General features: G+C 37.3%; 2 protein-coding genes across 3 annotated transcripts in view; both read right to left on the bottom strand.

Moving 5' to 3' along the window:
* The window catches only part of LOC118825974 (E3 ubiquitin-protein ligase TRIM39-like), a 424,414-nt gene that overhangs the window by 42,173 nt on the left and 365,257 nt on the right, over window positions 1-16,984 (bottom strand). The gene's annotated exons all lie outside the window — the stretch shown is intronic.
* LOC118825936 (NACHT, LRR and PYD domains-containing protein 3-like) overlaps window positions 1-16,984 on the bottom strand; it is a 31,631-nt gene that overhangs the window by 10,087 nt on the left and 4,560 nt on the right. Inside the window, exons 4-9 of the mRNA XM_036596801.1 lie at window positions 15,333-15,449; window positions 13,598-13,652; window positions 11,335-11,539; window positions 5,452-7,237; window positions 1,816-1,989; window positions 301-474 (exon numbers count right to left, since the gene is read on the bottom strand). Coding sequence (XP_036452694.1) covers window positions 301-474; window positions 1,816-1,989; window positions 5,452-7,237; window positions 11,335-11,539; window positions 13,598-13,652; window positions 15,333-15,449 — 2,511 coding nt within the window. The remainder of the gene's footprint in view (window positions 1-300; window positions 475-1,815; window positions 1,990-5,451; window positions 7,238-11,334; window positions 11,540-13,597; window positions 13,653-15,332; window positions 15,450-16,984) is intronic.

Genomic DNA, 16,984 nt, shown 5'->3' with positions numbered 1-16,984 from the left:
CAACGCTCCTCACTGGAAACAAAAGATCCAAACTGGATCAATCTTACTTTACCAAAATCTGATGCATTAAAATATGCCTGAACATCCCAAAAACCTAATATCTCTTACAGTAAAAATTAAGATGTTGTCAGAAATCTTATCATCTTAAAGTTTCAAAATCTATTTTAAGACTTTTTAAGGATGTCTCTCTCTCACACACGCGTGCACACACACTGTATGTAGAAGAGGTTTTTAAGTAATTCTGATAACATTCTCTGTTAGTGTATGTGTTTATATAGAGACAGTAATTCTGTAACTCACTGTAGATTCTCCAATTTACAGAATGGATCCTTCAGTAGATCAGAGAGCAGCTTCACTTCTGTTTCTCCTGGTTCATTCCAGCTCAGATTCAGCTCTCTCAAGTGTGAGGGGTTTGATTTCAGAGCTGAAACCAGAGCAGCACAACCTGGTGCTGTAATCATGCAGTCAGACAGCCTGTAGAGAGAAGAAGAAAAATTACCTGAAGTTTTCAGAGGAGATCATGCAGGACATTGACATTTTCCTAACAGCACCACCATAGAAAGTAGATGTGATTAATTACTTCTATATAACTGATTGTTTACATTCTTATTTCAATAGTAAATATATAACTGATGTACCTTGCTAAAAATGCATTTGTGATTTTTTTATGTGTGAGGACATCTCTCAAGGACAGGACATTTATATTGGCTAAGTCTTTGTCTATATAAAGGACATCTTTTATGAAATAATAAATTTAAAAGGTTGGTGAAAATATTTAGTTTTCAAAACTTTGTCTATATAAAGGCAATACATTTAGTGAATCTGTTATTTTAAAGCAATGATCAATTACTAAACACATTCCCTCAAATGGAAAATGTGAAGAATTGATATGATAAAACACACCAATGTTCAGTATTTATTTATTCACATTTATACTACTACTACTACTACTACTGACAATAATAATAATAATAATAATAATAATAATAATAATTTTATTTATAACACTTTATTTATATTGTAAAGACTAATTGAAAAATTAATCTACAAATAGCAATAGCTAAATGTCATTAAGCTAGTAATTAAATTAGCTGCATTTACTTAGTGTTTGAACACAATTTTGTACATGATCTCTAACACACACACACACACACACACACACACACACACACACACACACACACACACACACGTCTCTCTCTAAAGGTTGCTACACAATTTTAAAAATCAATTTCCATTCTTTTTAATACCTTTTAAAGACCTCAGCATAAAAATAATAGCATTTCCACCTCAGAACATGTACACTTAAATATGGCATACATATCTATTTTATTTTAAAAAAGCTGTATATGTTTTAAGATTGCACGATCCCCTTTTTGGTCTTTTCAGTGTGTTTGACTGGATCAGTTCTGCTGTCCTCTAGTTCTTTATCAGCATTCAGTTTTGAATACAGAACCTCTGTCAAATGGATATATTGGCTGACAGACTATTTTGAATTAGTTTATTATACAAAATGACTCAGTTTTCAACATGTTCTTTGGGCATCATCTTACAATTATGTCCTGAATTGCACTGTAATCTGATCAGAGGCCTTTAATACTGTGCATCAGCTGAAACTGCTAAGATTTTATTACCTTATTTTAAGACTTTATCAGACTTTTCAAGATTCAGTGGGAATTGTGTGTGTGTCTCTCTCATGCTCACACACACATTGTATGTAGAAATGTTTTTCTAAAAAAAAAAAAAAATCCTTTTCAATTCTAATAACATATTTTGTTGATGTGCTTATACAGAGACAATAATTCAGTAACTCACTGTAGTTTCTCCAGTTTACACTGCGGATCATCCAGTAGATCAGAGAGCAGCTTCACTCCAGACTCTCCTGGTTTATTGGAGTTCAGATTAAGCTCTCTTAGGTGTGAGGGGTTTGATTTCACAGCTGAAACTAGAGCAGCACAGCCTTTCTCTGTAATACTGCAGCATTCCAGTCTGTAGAGAAAAGAAGAAAAACTCACCACTTTATTAACTTTAATAAACAACAATCAGATTAAACCCTCTCATTTCTTTGTAGAGCAGACTGCATGCAGCACAGTTACATTTTCCTAAAAGCGCCTTCATAGGAAGTAAATGTGCTCCATTACTTCTGTATGACTAAGCATCTTACAGACATCAATTTTTTTTACAGTAACAGCAGATGTAGAGTACAAGAAATGCATTTTCTATTTCTTTTCTTATGAAAATGTGGGTCATTCTGTTAGTGAGTTTTCATGTGTGAGCTCTCAAGGACAGAATGTTTATATTGGCTAATTCTTCATCACTAAAATGACAATAAGGCCCAGTCCCATTTCACCCCTTGCCCCATCACTTGGCCCTTAGCCCCCTGTTTTGCGCGTTTACGTTTAGGGTTAGGGTGTCCCGATTTTTGTTGAGATAGAGGGGTAGGGTGAAGTGTTAGGGCTACATGTCCAACACTTGTAGTCACAACAGACAGGGGCCAGAGTACAGGCAGGCAGGTACACACAGGCCACAAATCCATTTGGAGAAAAGCGGTAAACAAAACACAAGTACTTAATATGAAAAAACAGAGATTTCACAAAGAGTAAAGCCAAACAGAGAGTATATGTGGGAGTGTAAATGAGTCCATAAACTATCTGCATGTGTGGGTAATGATAGAGAGGTGGAGGTGGAAGAAGCAGGTCCAAATAGAGTCACAATATAAATTAAAATATAAATATAGACGACACATTTACTAATAGCACCCTATAACTCTAAAAGTCGATACAAAAACAACTGAAGCAAATACAGTGGAGACAAAAAAAAGAGTAAAATGTCTCTGATCCAAAATGATTTTAAAAACATGCCGCATTAATACGGAATATAATTAATGTGTGGTCAGATGTGCATGTATCAAGTGTTTTACAAAGGCTTAGAACCTGTCTCATAGTTGAGTTTTGTTACACATTCTATTGATTCATAATAAATCATAATTATCTGATATTTTCAAGAAAATGACTGATCTGTTGTCTAATATATAGTTATATAGTGATATATTAGTAGCCACATTCCAGCTGTTTGTTCTTATTTGACACAAATAAAATAATTTATTCAGGTTTTATTTAAGGCAGGTTTACTGGTTGATGACCTGTTTAAAGGCAATGAAGGAGTGTGTTTAGTAGATGGATTCTCAGATGGGGTCAAGACTTAGTGGGTTCACAGAGAATGCCAGTAACAAGCTTTTTTGAGGGGTGTGTTGCTCAGCCTTATAAAACAGTGTCACATTTCTCTTTAGGATAGCAACATCCCAGAGTTTACTTGAAACCTACCAGAGGGCAGCACATCCCTAGATATGTGGAGATGTTATTGCTGGTTATAGTTGGTTTTCACCAATTTCAGAGAGAGTCAGAAAGTAAAATAAACTGTAAAGAACAATGACAAAAACATTTTCTAGTAGTTGAAGGGTAGTGGTTCTGATAAAAGGAGGAGAAATAGGTGCAGCGTAATTGTTGTTTGAAAAATTTTGTAGCTTGTTACAGGCTGGCAGCTTGACTGTAAATATCAAAACTAATTCAGATTATCCTAAAACACTAGTTCCCAACCCTGGTCTTTCCTCTGTCTCAAAATACCATCTTCCAATGGAGGAAACAATAATTGCACTTTTATGCACTTAATGTCAACACATTAAGCTTTTAACAGTCTTAACAACAAATCATTAAACAAATGAAGTAACTTTCTTTGCATGTTGAAGTCTTGTGTGTAAATTTGCAGATTACCTTTCATAGAAAGAAGAGTCAGTATTTTTCCTCTCAGTACTGACAGCTTCAAAAAGTTGAAAAACATTGCTGAGCTAATTTGTGTTTAATCTGTAGTTTTATATATTTTAAGAGATAAAACAGTCATTCAATGAAACAAGTTTCACCAAAAAAACAAAAAAAAGAAACAATATTTTCAATACAAAAGATCAAACAAGATCACATTGTGCTAAAACACAGCATTCCATCTTGGTCATTTTATGTCCTGATAAACACTGTTAGAGGTCTGCACGGCCCTGCAATTTTTTGTATATTTAGGTATACTTTTTCACACGCAACGTGAGGCTCTCAAATGCGTGATTTTTTAATGCACACTGCAAAAACTGATTTGGACTTAGTAACCTGCCTGCCTTATTATTTTTTATTTTATTGTACTTCAAATAATGAATCAACAGAATGTAACACTGTATAACTGTTCTGTTAACTTACTATTTGATGTTCACTAAATGTGACATTTTAAAACAGCCAGTTTATTTACTTTCTCAAGTATTTGATTTCTTTTCTCTGTAGTTGATATGGCTTTGACATTGGTGCATATCATGACCCATTTCGCCATTTCAAAATGTGAATCCTCACATTAACTTGTAAGGTCCAAATGGTGGAAAAAAATTCATTACCTACTCACCCTATCCTGGGAAACTGTTGGTAGGCTAACTGTATCCAAGTCCAAGCACAACTTTCAAAGCCATAAAGAATAGTCAATACACCCAACTGTCAAACTTGGCATTGTTCTTCCACTGGTCTCTAAACAGCGATATAGTGTTGTCAAACAATTGCCAAATTAGTCTAAAAGATCACAACAGTAGCAAGCAAGCATTATACAGCCCAGACCCGCAGTGGGATTCTAGCACAGTGCCATAAAATGTTAAAATCAATAAATCTTAAAGTGGTTTGTTGGAATGCAGTACATCTGTTATACTTAAGTAATAGAACACGAGTGTGTTATCATGAAATAACATAGCGTAGATCATCACAGCTGTGATGTTATTGGCAATAACACAACCTTGAGTGTTCTATTGCTTTTATACAACAGTTAAATAAATAAAGTAATAAATTAATAAACTGGGCAGTGAACGCGGCATTTAATATGTTTTAATGTTTGCAGTTCCTTCCGCCTAATTATAGTTCCTTAACGAGCAGCTTGTTACTTCATTGCTAGAGTAATGAACTCCGCTCACTCGCTGCAGCTCCTTACACTAAATTCCCAAACTGTCATCACCACTGAGCAGCTTTTCAGTCGGCAGCTGTGACAGAAGAACAGTTAAACAACCTGGAATCAGCCAGAAATGAACCCATGAATTCCCAATTGGGAATTTAGTGTAGTCTTATCTTCAGAGTCTGACCAAATCAGCTGTCCGTCAAATGTGACCTTAAAAGTATCCGTTTTCTGTTTGTGCACAAAGTAGGAAGTAAAAACCTTCAAATAGCTTGAGCGTCTCCTACAGCTGTCAAACTCGGTGCTTAGCAACAGTGTCTCAGCGGAGTGAGGTACAGTGTTTGCGAAAAAAAAAAAATGTTATGGTGAAATAACAGCACGGTTAGAACACCTCTCATCCAATCAGCTTGCGTGGCCGGAACTGACTGTTGTATAAATTAAAACAACACACAGTTCAGCAAAACACTTAGGAATATAAATACTCACACAACTTTTCTGGATGCTTTGGCCACTGGCAGTAGCCTCAGAAGACATTCCTCTGATGGGTCAAATTTACTCAGGTCAAACTCATCCAGCTCCTCTTCTGAATTCAGAATCACAAACGCCACAGCTGACCACTGAGCAGGGGAGAGCTTAGCTCCACCGAGACCACTGGAACCTCCTCTGTTCAGGTATGATTGAACTTCCTGCACTAGAGAAAGATCGTTGAGTTCATTTAGACAGTGGAACAGACTGATTGTTTTCTCTGGAGAGGGATTCTCCCTGATCTTCTCCTTGATGTGCTTGACTATTTCCTCTTTACTCTGAGAGCTGTTTCCTGTCTGTGTCAGTAGGCATCGCAAGAGAGTCTGATTAGACTCCAGTGAGAGGCCCAGAAGGAAGCGGAGAAAAAGGTCCAGGTGTCCGTTCTCACTCTGTAAAGCTTTGTCCACTGCACTCTTGAGGAAGTCTGACATTGTTGACTTTTTGAAGAAACCAAATATCCAATAAAATCCAGTGGCTTGTTGTGCTAGCACATTTGTGTTGTTGGAGATGAAGGAAATAAATGCATATAGAGCAGCCAGAAACTCCTGAACACTCAGATGCACAAAGCTGAAAACCTTCCCCAGGTACAGCTCCGACTCCTCTCTAAAGATCTGGGTACAAACTCCTGAGTACACTGATACCTCTCTGACATCAATGCCACACTCTCTCAGGTCTTCCTCATAGAAGATCAGGTTTCCCTTCTCCAGCTGTTGGAAAGCCAGTTTTCCCAGTGCCAAGATAATCTTTCTAGTCTGCTCATGATCAATGTCACTGTTTCTTTGGTACTTTTGGCTGCTGTGTTTGATCTGAAACACAAGAAAATGGGTGAACATCTGAGTCAGAGTCTTGGGGATGTCTCCACTCTCTGCTTCACCCAACAGTCTCTCTAGAACAGTGGCTGCAATCCAACAGAAGACTGGGATGTGGCACATGATGTAGAGGCTTCTTGAGGACTTCATGTGTGTAATGATTCTTTCAGCAAGGCTCTGATCACTGATCCTTTTCCTGATGTATTCCTCTTTCTGAGGGTCATTGAACCCTCGTACCTCTGTTACTTGGTTAATACAGTCAGGAGGGATCTGACTGGCTGCTGCTGGTCGAGTAGTTATCCATAGGAGAGCAGAGGGAAGCAGATTCCCCTTGATGAGGTTTGTCAGCAGCACATCCACTGAGGCTGACTCTGTTAAATCAAATAAGCTCTCATTGTTCTGGAAATTTAGAGGAAGTCGACATTCATCCAGACCATCAAAGATGAACAAGACTTTATACTGATTATAGTCTCTGGGTTTTAATTCATTTGTATCTGTGAAAAATTGACGAAGAAGCTCCACCAGACTGAGTCTTTTATTCTTTATCAAATTGAGCTCTCTAAAAGGAAGTGGAAATATGAAGAGAACATCCTGATTGGCTTTTCCTTCAGCCCAGTCCAGAATGAACTTCTGCACAGAGACTGTTTTTCCAATTCCAGCAACTCCTTTAGTCAGCACAGTTCTGAAGGGTTTGTCTTTAAAGATGTCGTTACATTTGATGGGCGTCTCCTGTGTTGTTGGTCTCCTGGATGCTGTTTCAATCTGTCTGACCTCATGTTCATTATTGACCTCTCCACTCCCGCCCTCTGTGATGTACAGCTCTGTGTAGATTTCATTCAGACATTTTGAGGTTCCAGGATTTGAGATTCCTTCATTAATTTTCTGACATTTTTCCTTTAGTGTTGATTTGAGCTTTTGATGGCAAGAAGGAGCCAGTTCTAATAAAAAGAGGAAGCAGTAACAATAAACACATCAAAATATTTCTTCATCTGTAATGTAACATTATCATCATATCATGATCAGGTAAACTCTTGAAAATAATTTACAATCCTCAATTTCAAAAACATATCGTTATCAAGAATTCTGGGCAGAAGAACTTGGTAAGAACATTGTGAAATGTTAAGTGAATAATTCAACAGTTTAAAAATGTTCCTCAATTTGTAATGTGGCGGCTTGCCAGAGGTGGGCTTAGAACGCAGGCCGTCTGGGTGGTATTTCAGAGGCCACCCGGGTGAGCCATCACAGGGTTTTGGAAGGCAGGACCCAAACGCTGAGCTTCTATGCGATTGGAAGGTATTATTAAAATTATATATATAACCACGGATGCCGGGGCTCGAACCCACACCACCATGTTAATAAACCGGCGCTCTACCACTGCACTATGGAGGCCGTGTCACGTGGTGTAGGGAGGGTTCACCTTAAAAGGGAACGCCGGAAACGGGTGGAAAACAAGAGGATGTATGAAAGCCCACCTGCTAAGGCTTAGGCGGGAACAAAACAAAGGACGCCAGGGGAAAGACTGGCTCTCTCAAACACTGAGGAAATGATAACTTTCCCAACAGAAAAGAATGCACAAAGAAGAATGAAAAGGAGAAAGGGGCAAACTTGTCCCTTCTCTAGCTTTAGTTCTTTAGTTTTTTTTGTTTGTTTGTTTTTTTTTCAAAGGAAGAAAGACACAACTTGAGAAAAGGGGATAGGCTCGAGTAGTGACAAGGAGAAAAGAAGCTCGAGAGAAGTTCTCTAGAGCTTCTACCCGAGATTACCGGCCAGTCTGTTTGCCAGAACTCTGAAACAAAGACTCAGCAAAGTGTGTCTTCTTCTCAGCCCTTATAAAGCCCCCTGAGCAGGTGTGGCTCATTTGGGTCGTTGACTCCCCCTGGTGGCCGGCGGTGGCCTAGCCCTGGAGCCAACCCTTACACAAATGAGTGATTGTAAGGATTTTAGGTATTCCAGCTTCCACATTGCATAAAGTCATCAAAAGATTAATAGAATCAGAAGAAATCTCACTGTGCAAGGCCAAAAACCACAACTGAATGCCTGTGACCTTTAACACCTCAGATGACTCTGCATTAAAAACCTGCATGGTTCTGCGATGGATTCAACTACATGAGCTCAGGACTAACCACTGTCAGTGAACTAAGTTCACTGCTACATCCACAAATGCAAGTTAAAGTCTGTACTATGCACAGCAGAAGTCATATGTCAACGACGTACAGAAATGCTGCTGACTTGTCTGGACTCGAGCTCATCTGCAATGATGCATAGTGGAAATATGTACTGTGGTCTGATGTGGTCAACCTTCCAAATTGTATGTGAAAATAACTGATGCTGTGCTCTCTGAGGAAAAGAAGAAAAGTCCTAAGAAGAAAATGGCCAATGTCCAAATTATAACCAGGGTAATGTTTAAAAGCCAGGGTCTGTCATGGTACAGACACACATTTCTACTCCACAGTAGGTATCCAACTCCACTAACCAGTCCCACAGCCCAGCACAGAATGTCACAACAATTCCGCAGCACATACAATGTCAGCAGCAATAACAACTACAATGTAATTTTTTTACAGACAAATATACCTGTAAAATAGAGGAAAATCACCTTTTTCAATAAATCTGATGTAAAAGTATGTTATGAATAGTATGAATACTAGCGTTATTAGCAGTAAGATAATAGTAATAAGCTAAGTGATGTAGTGCAAGGTAACAGCAGGTTAAAGACCCTTTTTCATTAATAGCTGAAATGCATTGTTCTGTAATAATGATATACATCAGCCTTGCTTGAAATGTGAACACATCTTTCCAAACTGTAAAAATAAAATTTTTATTGTGGTCAGTTCAGTCAACAAACATTACTGCCCCCTGATGACGCCCTTCTCATGCCCCGAGCTATGTAGAGAGATGTAGTGGTCATTATTGTATTACTGAGCTTATTTAATGTGCTAACCTGGCAGTAAAAGTAAAGGTGAAAGATGTTAGCTCTTGATAGAAGTACAAAGAGCTGCACGTGATTATTATCAAGCTGACTCAAGCTTTCACTTCTCTCCTTGATATGTCCGAAAACCTCTTAAGATGACTGTCATCCTTCTCAGAGTTGATGTTAAAACTGTTATGTAGTGACGGTTAAGGGTGAGTGAATAGAGACCGAAGAAAACAAATGTGCACAGTGATAATGAACAGTGACATGTCGTTCTATTGGATATCTGATGTGAGTACTGCATATAGTTAAAGTACCAATCCTTAAAGTACAAACCCCATTTCAAAAAGAAACATTTTGAAAACATTTTGTAAAATGTGATAAAAACAAGAATTTTTGATTTGTTAATTCTCTTGAACCTTTATTTAACAGACAAAAGTAAAAAAAAAATCCAATGTTTTCAATGACCAACTTATTTAATATATATTTAGAATTTGATGGCTGTAACACACAACAAAAAAAGTTGTGACAGAGGCATGTTTACCACTTGTGACATCATCTTTCCTTTTAATGAACTTTTTTGAATTATTTGACAACCAATGATACTAACTGTACTGTAAGTGGCATTTTTGCCTGTTCTTGCTTAAGACTTCAGCTGCTCAACAGGTCATTGTTCTCTGATTCTCTTTTTATTTTCCCTCCATTTTATTTTGAATGCTAATTTCATGATAATGTCATGACTGTTGAAGTTCAACTGTCAGTTCAGTGGTTTCACATTGTTTTAAAAGAGCAATATGTTTAATGTGTATATATGTAAAATTAAAGTACACCATTCTTTTATCTGCTGAAGTAAAAGTTTATGTTGATAATCAAGTATGTTGATTCCTATAATAAAAAAATAGGAACATATCAAATTGACCACAAGAATATGTATACTTATAGGAATGTGTTGTAAAATAGGTAGATCTTAAGAGTACTTTTAACAGAAATTTAAAATATTATTACATCCCAAGCACTGTTGAATAATTGGAAAAGTTAGAATATTTGTTTTGATTTAACTTACAACTTTTGGAATTACAAAATTTTAGATGTATTTTTACATAATAGTTTTTTATTATGGTATATAATTTTTGTTAATGCCAAATTTCTGTGAATATACAGAACGATAAAAAAAAAAACAGTGACTTTTATATTGGGTTAGTTAATTGTAATTTTACATTGTTTTTCTGTATTTAACCGAATCCAATGCTGTAACAGTGAGAATGTGTGGATAAACAGTACTTCGTAATAGTTTGTAGGTAGATCAACCAATATTTAACTGTTATCTGCTGTAAATTTGTAGGATAAGAACATTTTTTGACAGATAAAAAAAATTTAAAGTATTTGAAAGACAGTAAAGTCTTTCAAAAAATCTAAAGTCAGCAAAAAAATCTGTACCTTGACATGTGCATGTTGTAGATTGAATATTCTATGAAATAACATAATTATGCTATTATTTTAAAAAATAGCAACCTTCAAACTGTAGACTAAGTGTATTTATGCAGTGTTTCCTTGTTTTTATTACACTTTAGAGATGTTTAACAAAAAAATCGACTGTAAAGCTGTAATTTTACAGAGTATTTACATTTAAAGTCTCTCTTACTGCTTGTCCCGCATTCTCCCAGGAGGCTCAGGGCATGGCCCACGCATCTCTGGCCCAACAAGCCAGTATCAGGACGCTACAATACATTTTGGAGGAACATATGCTGCCTTCTGAAAGACATCTTATCAGCTACATCAATTTTTATTTCAACACGACAACACCAAACCACATTCTGCGTGTTTTACAACAGCATGGCTGTGCAATCAGAGATTATGGGTGCTACACTGGCCTGTTTGCAGTTCAGACCTGACTACTAATGAAAACACATGGCACATTATAAAGCGCAAAATATGACAACAAAGGCCCTGCATGGTTGCGTAGCTAAAGACTTGTATAATGTACTGCAGGCATCAAATTTGGAATGAGTGCGTATGTACAAAAAAGAAAAAACAAAAAACACACTGTGAAAAAAATCTGTCACATTTTTTTGGAACTGAGGCTTGTACACAATGAGTTGTTATTTTATAAACATGAGCTCTTACTGGTTTGTAGTGTGTTAGCGAGGTCTGTCTGGTTCATGTTTCTCAGGACGTGCAGTGTGATCTTCAGCGCCCCCTCTCTGACACTGCTCTGATCTTTTTCATCCTCCACCTCTCTCTCAGAGCATGCTGGGTAATCCAAACTGAGTAACTTTACAAACCTCTTCAGCTGATTCTTTACCACAGAGATGACTTTGTGCTCCAGCTCCTGATAAAAAAAAAAAAAGGAAACAGAAACAGCGTCCTGTTAATGAGTACATTATTGATTTTTTTTACTCGACCATGCATGACAGTTACAATACATTATTAGTGGTTTATTTCAGTATAATATTTAGATCTTATATTTCTCCAAATTAAAAAACCAGACATATGACACAAGAACGCATGTTATATATGAAAAATTAAGAAGTGAAAAGAATGAAATTATACATCTACATGTTAGAAAGCAAGTAAATACTGGATGTTTTTTGGTTAGGAGTGCTCTGCCAGGAACTAATCACAAAAATATTAAAGCCACTGATATGGTGTCAGATGATTTAATGATGTACATTCCCTGGCCAAAAAAAAAGTTGCTGTGCAGGAGTTAGTGGAAGTGGGGAATTTGAGCGATATGATAACGACATTAGATCTCACAAAACCGTGTTATACAGCATCGCATTACAAATCCAGAGTTATCTAGCAGTATATGATCATTGTGGTCTGCAACTACATATCCAAAGCAACATATCAGAACAGGGAAACACATTGCTTTCCAGGCATTAGGAATAAGAGGCCCTGTAATAATGCAGAATGACACACCAGTGACGATCACTGCTCGAAAAGAAAAGAGGCACGACGATCTTTCATCTGGGAAAGCTCGTCTAAAACTTTTTTCTCAAAGTCCACCAATCCATGAATGAATTCAAGCGAGAGAAAGGGCAAGTGAGAAAAGCAGAAGAGTGTTTTTAGCTACACTCACAGTTAGCCATGTTTTTCTCTTGGACCTCTCTGGATTGAAGGAGCAGTTTTTGTCCTTTCCAGACTGAATGATGTTGAAATCCTGTGGCTGGCGTGTCTCAAACATTTAATCTCTAATTTCTGCTCTAATGGCTGGCACCAAATTGAACTTTTATTACATTTTTTGACTTGATCCATTATATTGCCTTGCTATTATAAGTGGACATCACAGCTGATAAGGAACAGTGGCTGGCTGCGTAGCAACTCACATACCGTACACAACGTTACTAAACATCTGGACATATATACATGTATTATTTTTTATTGCCGTGCCCCACAGCTGGTTATTGAAAGTGCGCTGAACACACCCACTTGGTTAGACGAGCGCTGGCAGGCTGGCCCCATGCTCACCAAACGAAGACTGCTAGGAGAAATAGGTCAGCTGCTGGTGTTTACACCACAGGTACTGGAAGATATTTGGAATTTATCGGACAGCCCTACCATTGTCATACGTAATAAATGTGCAAAAATGTTAGTTCCAAAGAAAAATATATATATTAGTTGTTATATTGAATTACTAATCATGTCATGCACTGCTCCCCAGAGACATCTGGTGTGTGCCAGGCCCCAACGGCCCCTAATTTAGAGACGCCACTGCTAAGCTAAGCAACGTAATGTGGCAATAAAATGAAGTCAGTTGAGTACCTGAATGTACTGAATGACCATCACATGTCCCGTTATCCCATCAATAGATTTTTTCTTCCCTGATGGCACAGGCATATTCCAGGACGACAATGCAAAGATTCATCAAGCTCAAATTGTGAAAGACTGGTTCACGGAGCATGAGGAATCATTCTCACTCATGAATTGGTCACCACCGTCCCGACCTTAACCCCATTGAACGTCTTTGGGATGTCCTGGTGAAGACTTTGTGGAGTGGTTATACACTCCCATTGTCAATACAAGATCTCGACCAAAAATGAATGCAACTCTGGATGGAAATAAATCTTTGCATAAGGCTGTCTAAACAATTGCACGGTGCACGCGCACCATAATAAAGCTAAAGGCAGTCCAACAAAATATTAGACTGAAGGCCAGGCAGTGTATATTATATTATTTCAGAAATAACAAGTCAGGATTACTGCCCATTACCACAGGTTAAACTGTATATCACTCTGTAGCATAATACCGCCTCAAATGAATAAATAGCCTAATACTATTCTAAAATAACAAAAGTGCTCTCATGAAAGCTGTATTTTCAGTCCACTGAAAACACAGCTTTCATGATAATTTAACAATTTAAATCTTAATATATACTTAGCATACAAACCTTGAATATGGACTCCATATTTCCTCTGGTAGGTTCTGATTTCATCTTCTGGACTCTGTTATTAAAGAGAACACTTATTTTTATGGTATACTGTGCATATTGTGGATGAACTGAACAAACGCATGCTCACCACTCATGAAACAATATGTGTTTATTGTGTAATAAACACAATGTACATTTTCAAAAACATCCATCCCCATAAACACATAGAAATTAGTTTTAAAATCTCCACTCTGGACAGAATCTTCCCCAAGTTCTGTTTTCTGTCACCCAAAACACCAGTATATGACATTATAAAAAAATACACAAACTAATGCACAAAACATCTATTTGAAAGTTTAAAGCCTCTGCTGCAGCTCCTAGTATGTTCCAGGCCAGTTAGTTATTAACATTATCACAACCGACGACTACAAAGCAGAGGGAAGAACATGCCATTGCGGATTGTTATCAAGCACAATAACAATTTATTTTGGCTTTAATTATAATTATTTGGGATTTTACAGTTGAACTGTGTGGCTGAGCTGCTACACAGCTACTGCAGCAACTTGTAGAAGTTATAAACTTCTACTTTCAGTACAGTCTGTGTCTTCATGCTTTCAGTGCAGCCCCTCTCTTTAGCTTATAATGACAGCAATACATCACAGAATACATTAGAATAGGCCTTTTAGAATATGCACCTTTTTGATGACCATCTTGTGAGCCTACTCTCTTAATGTACGAAAATGAAAGTGTAAAAATGTAATAATAAATATATAAAAAGATGTAACCGTCACAACATATTTCTATGTGTCCCTTATCTTGGCATGGACGGTAAGCAATATATCCACTAGAGGGCAGTCCAGAGTCCAAGCTTCTGACAACAACAAACATGGTGACAGGACTACAGAAGAGACGAAAGAGCCACGATTTCCGGTGGTACTTACGTTTTGTCCATATTCATAAGCTTTCACAAAATGTGCACAATTATGAAAGAAACAAGCACAGAGTATGGACAGAGGGATCTGTCCTTGTCTGTATTAAACGTTGAACATAAATGAGCCTTTACCAAGAAAATTACTATCAGACAGGCTAAGGTCTTAATGTCTGTGTGACTGTGCTGTGTTATGAATCGCTACCACCATATGTAAATGAATTAAATGCATGGCCACGCCTCACATCACAAAAGCGGTGAAAACACGCTGGTAATCCTCGTTTAAGAATGAACAGATGTGTTACGGCCATGCCATTTGTTCTTAACATCACGCTAAATCTGGCCCTGTGTGCTTTTGGGGTCACTTGATCATTTATACCCCTTTGTGGATGCACAAGACATAAGATTGACTTGGTAATCTGGCATTCACTGCAGTTATCTGTCTTCTTACTTATTTTCCTTGAAAAATAATGTGATTTTACAACAAATAATGTATTTAAAATTAGATCATATATTTGAATATTTTTTCAAAAAGACAAAGAGAAAAATAGAATTTGATTCCTGATGCCAGTTGACAGCCTAATAGCAGAAAAGTCTAATTTGGCTGTGCAGTTTTAATGAAAGTGCAGTTCATCCTTGTTTAAACTCTTGACCAAAGTTTTACTACAGTGCAAGCAGTTACTCACACATGCTGGGCTTCTGTCATTTGCTGCTGTGAACGTATGACTCCCAATAATAGCTAAACAGCTGTTTAGTGTTTCACCTGCACCACAGTTCGGAAGAAGCATCTTTACATGTCATTCTTGAGTGTCACATCATCCTTACCTGAACTCAGTAGGACTGTTATCATCTCTGAAGTATATTATTTCCTCTTTTGACTGGTCACTTTTCATGGACACACAGCTGGGTTCAGGTGAGTCAGATCTCTTACCCTCAATCAGTCTAAAACACAAACAGTATCAGACAAACCGATCAAATGTATGTGGAATAGGTCCTATAACACCTGATTAAATGATCAGAATCCTTTACACTGTGATATCAACCCATCAGGAAAACACAGAACACCATTAGTGACTACTGAAAACCACCAGGAACCAACTGACATTTTTAATGGGTTCTAGTAGCAGCAGCCAAAAGTTACCGTGCCGTTGGGCTGCTTGTGGCAGAGAGTGCATGTGCACGTGATGTCACTGGGGCTGAGAGTGCATCTGACTGAGAGTGCACGTCTGCAACCAAACTCTACTGAAACCATGAGGCCTACATTCAAAATTCTTGCTTCGTCTTAATTCTTAGTTTATTACACATAAATGTTGCACTGGTTCTATTTGGGTCCCCACCATATTTTCCATCATTAATTTACAAAATTGCTAAAAATTGGGATTGCTTTGGCCTTTTCTCATTACATTTGAAAGTCTAATACTAAACATGACTTTGAGGAAGTCCACCAAGGTTAACACCAATTATTCAACAGGGGGCGCTATAATATCCAAAAACTGTTTCTCTGTAACCACTTGGTCGACTGAGGTGAAACGCTGCATGCTGTATTGTTGTACTACTTAATAACTGTGATATTAAGGACAACTCAATAATTGGACAATAATGGCTGCCATTGGCCAATAAGCTTTCAACAGGCATTTGGCAGACTTAGCACTGGTCATTCATCATGAAAATTGAATGACTGTTCACAAAGACAATCTGTAATAGCCTATTAAGTCTGACCCCAATCAGCCATGAGGTGCTGCTATTCAACAAAAAACTAGGATTATCCCTATAAATTTAATCCTTGATAAAAAAAAAAACAAATTACACCAGGTCATACCTTACACGGAAACTGACCATTTTTCAAGAACAAGTCTTTTAAGGTCTTTTTTTTCTGCAATTGTTCAAAGTTTGAAAAATGAGCTTTTCGAACCAGCCCTAAGATATTAATCAAATTGTCTCAAATTTGGTCTTAAAACAATCTGTCCAGTCTGTAGGTAAATAATTATCAAAAAATCTTGACTTTAGTGCACAGAATGGCAAGAAGACAATCAAACTGTTTGGCCTGGCGTGTTCTGACATAAGTTCCTATAAATCCATAAATTTTTCTCTGATTGTGACAAAATCTGGACAAAACATAGATCTCCATGCATAACAGCCTCCTGCTACTCAAGTACACGAGATGACACCAACTGGCCTAAAGGGAAACTACAGAAAAGTGTTTTAAAATTTGTTCTGTACCTCCTAAACTGAGAGGGTTACAGACATAATTCTTGGTGCTACTGATTTCTTAACTCATACTAAACCAAAATTCATTAAAACCTCAAAATACTTCCCTTGCCCCACTGGAAACATTTTGAGATATTTTACTTTTTTGAAAAACCTTATTTTGAGAATTTTTACTCTTTTTTTCACCTTATCCCCATGAAACTGATAGCAAATTATCTGCAAGATCCTTACCCTGAACACTTATCCAAAAAATATTGACATTTGTAAAC

Source organism: Colossoma macropomum, unplaced genomic scaffold (assembly GCF_904425465.1).
Source record: "Colossoma macropomum unplaced genomic scaffold, Colossoma_macropomum, whole genome shotgun sequence".
NCBI classification, from domain to species: domain Eukaryota; kingdom Metazoa; phylum Chordata; class Actinopteri; order Characiformes; family Serrasalmidae; genus Colossoma; species Colossoma macropomum.
This window is presented reverse-complemented; position numbering and strand designations above follow the sequence as displayed.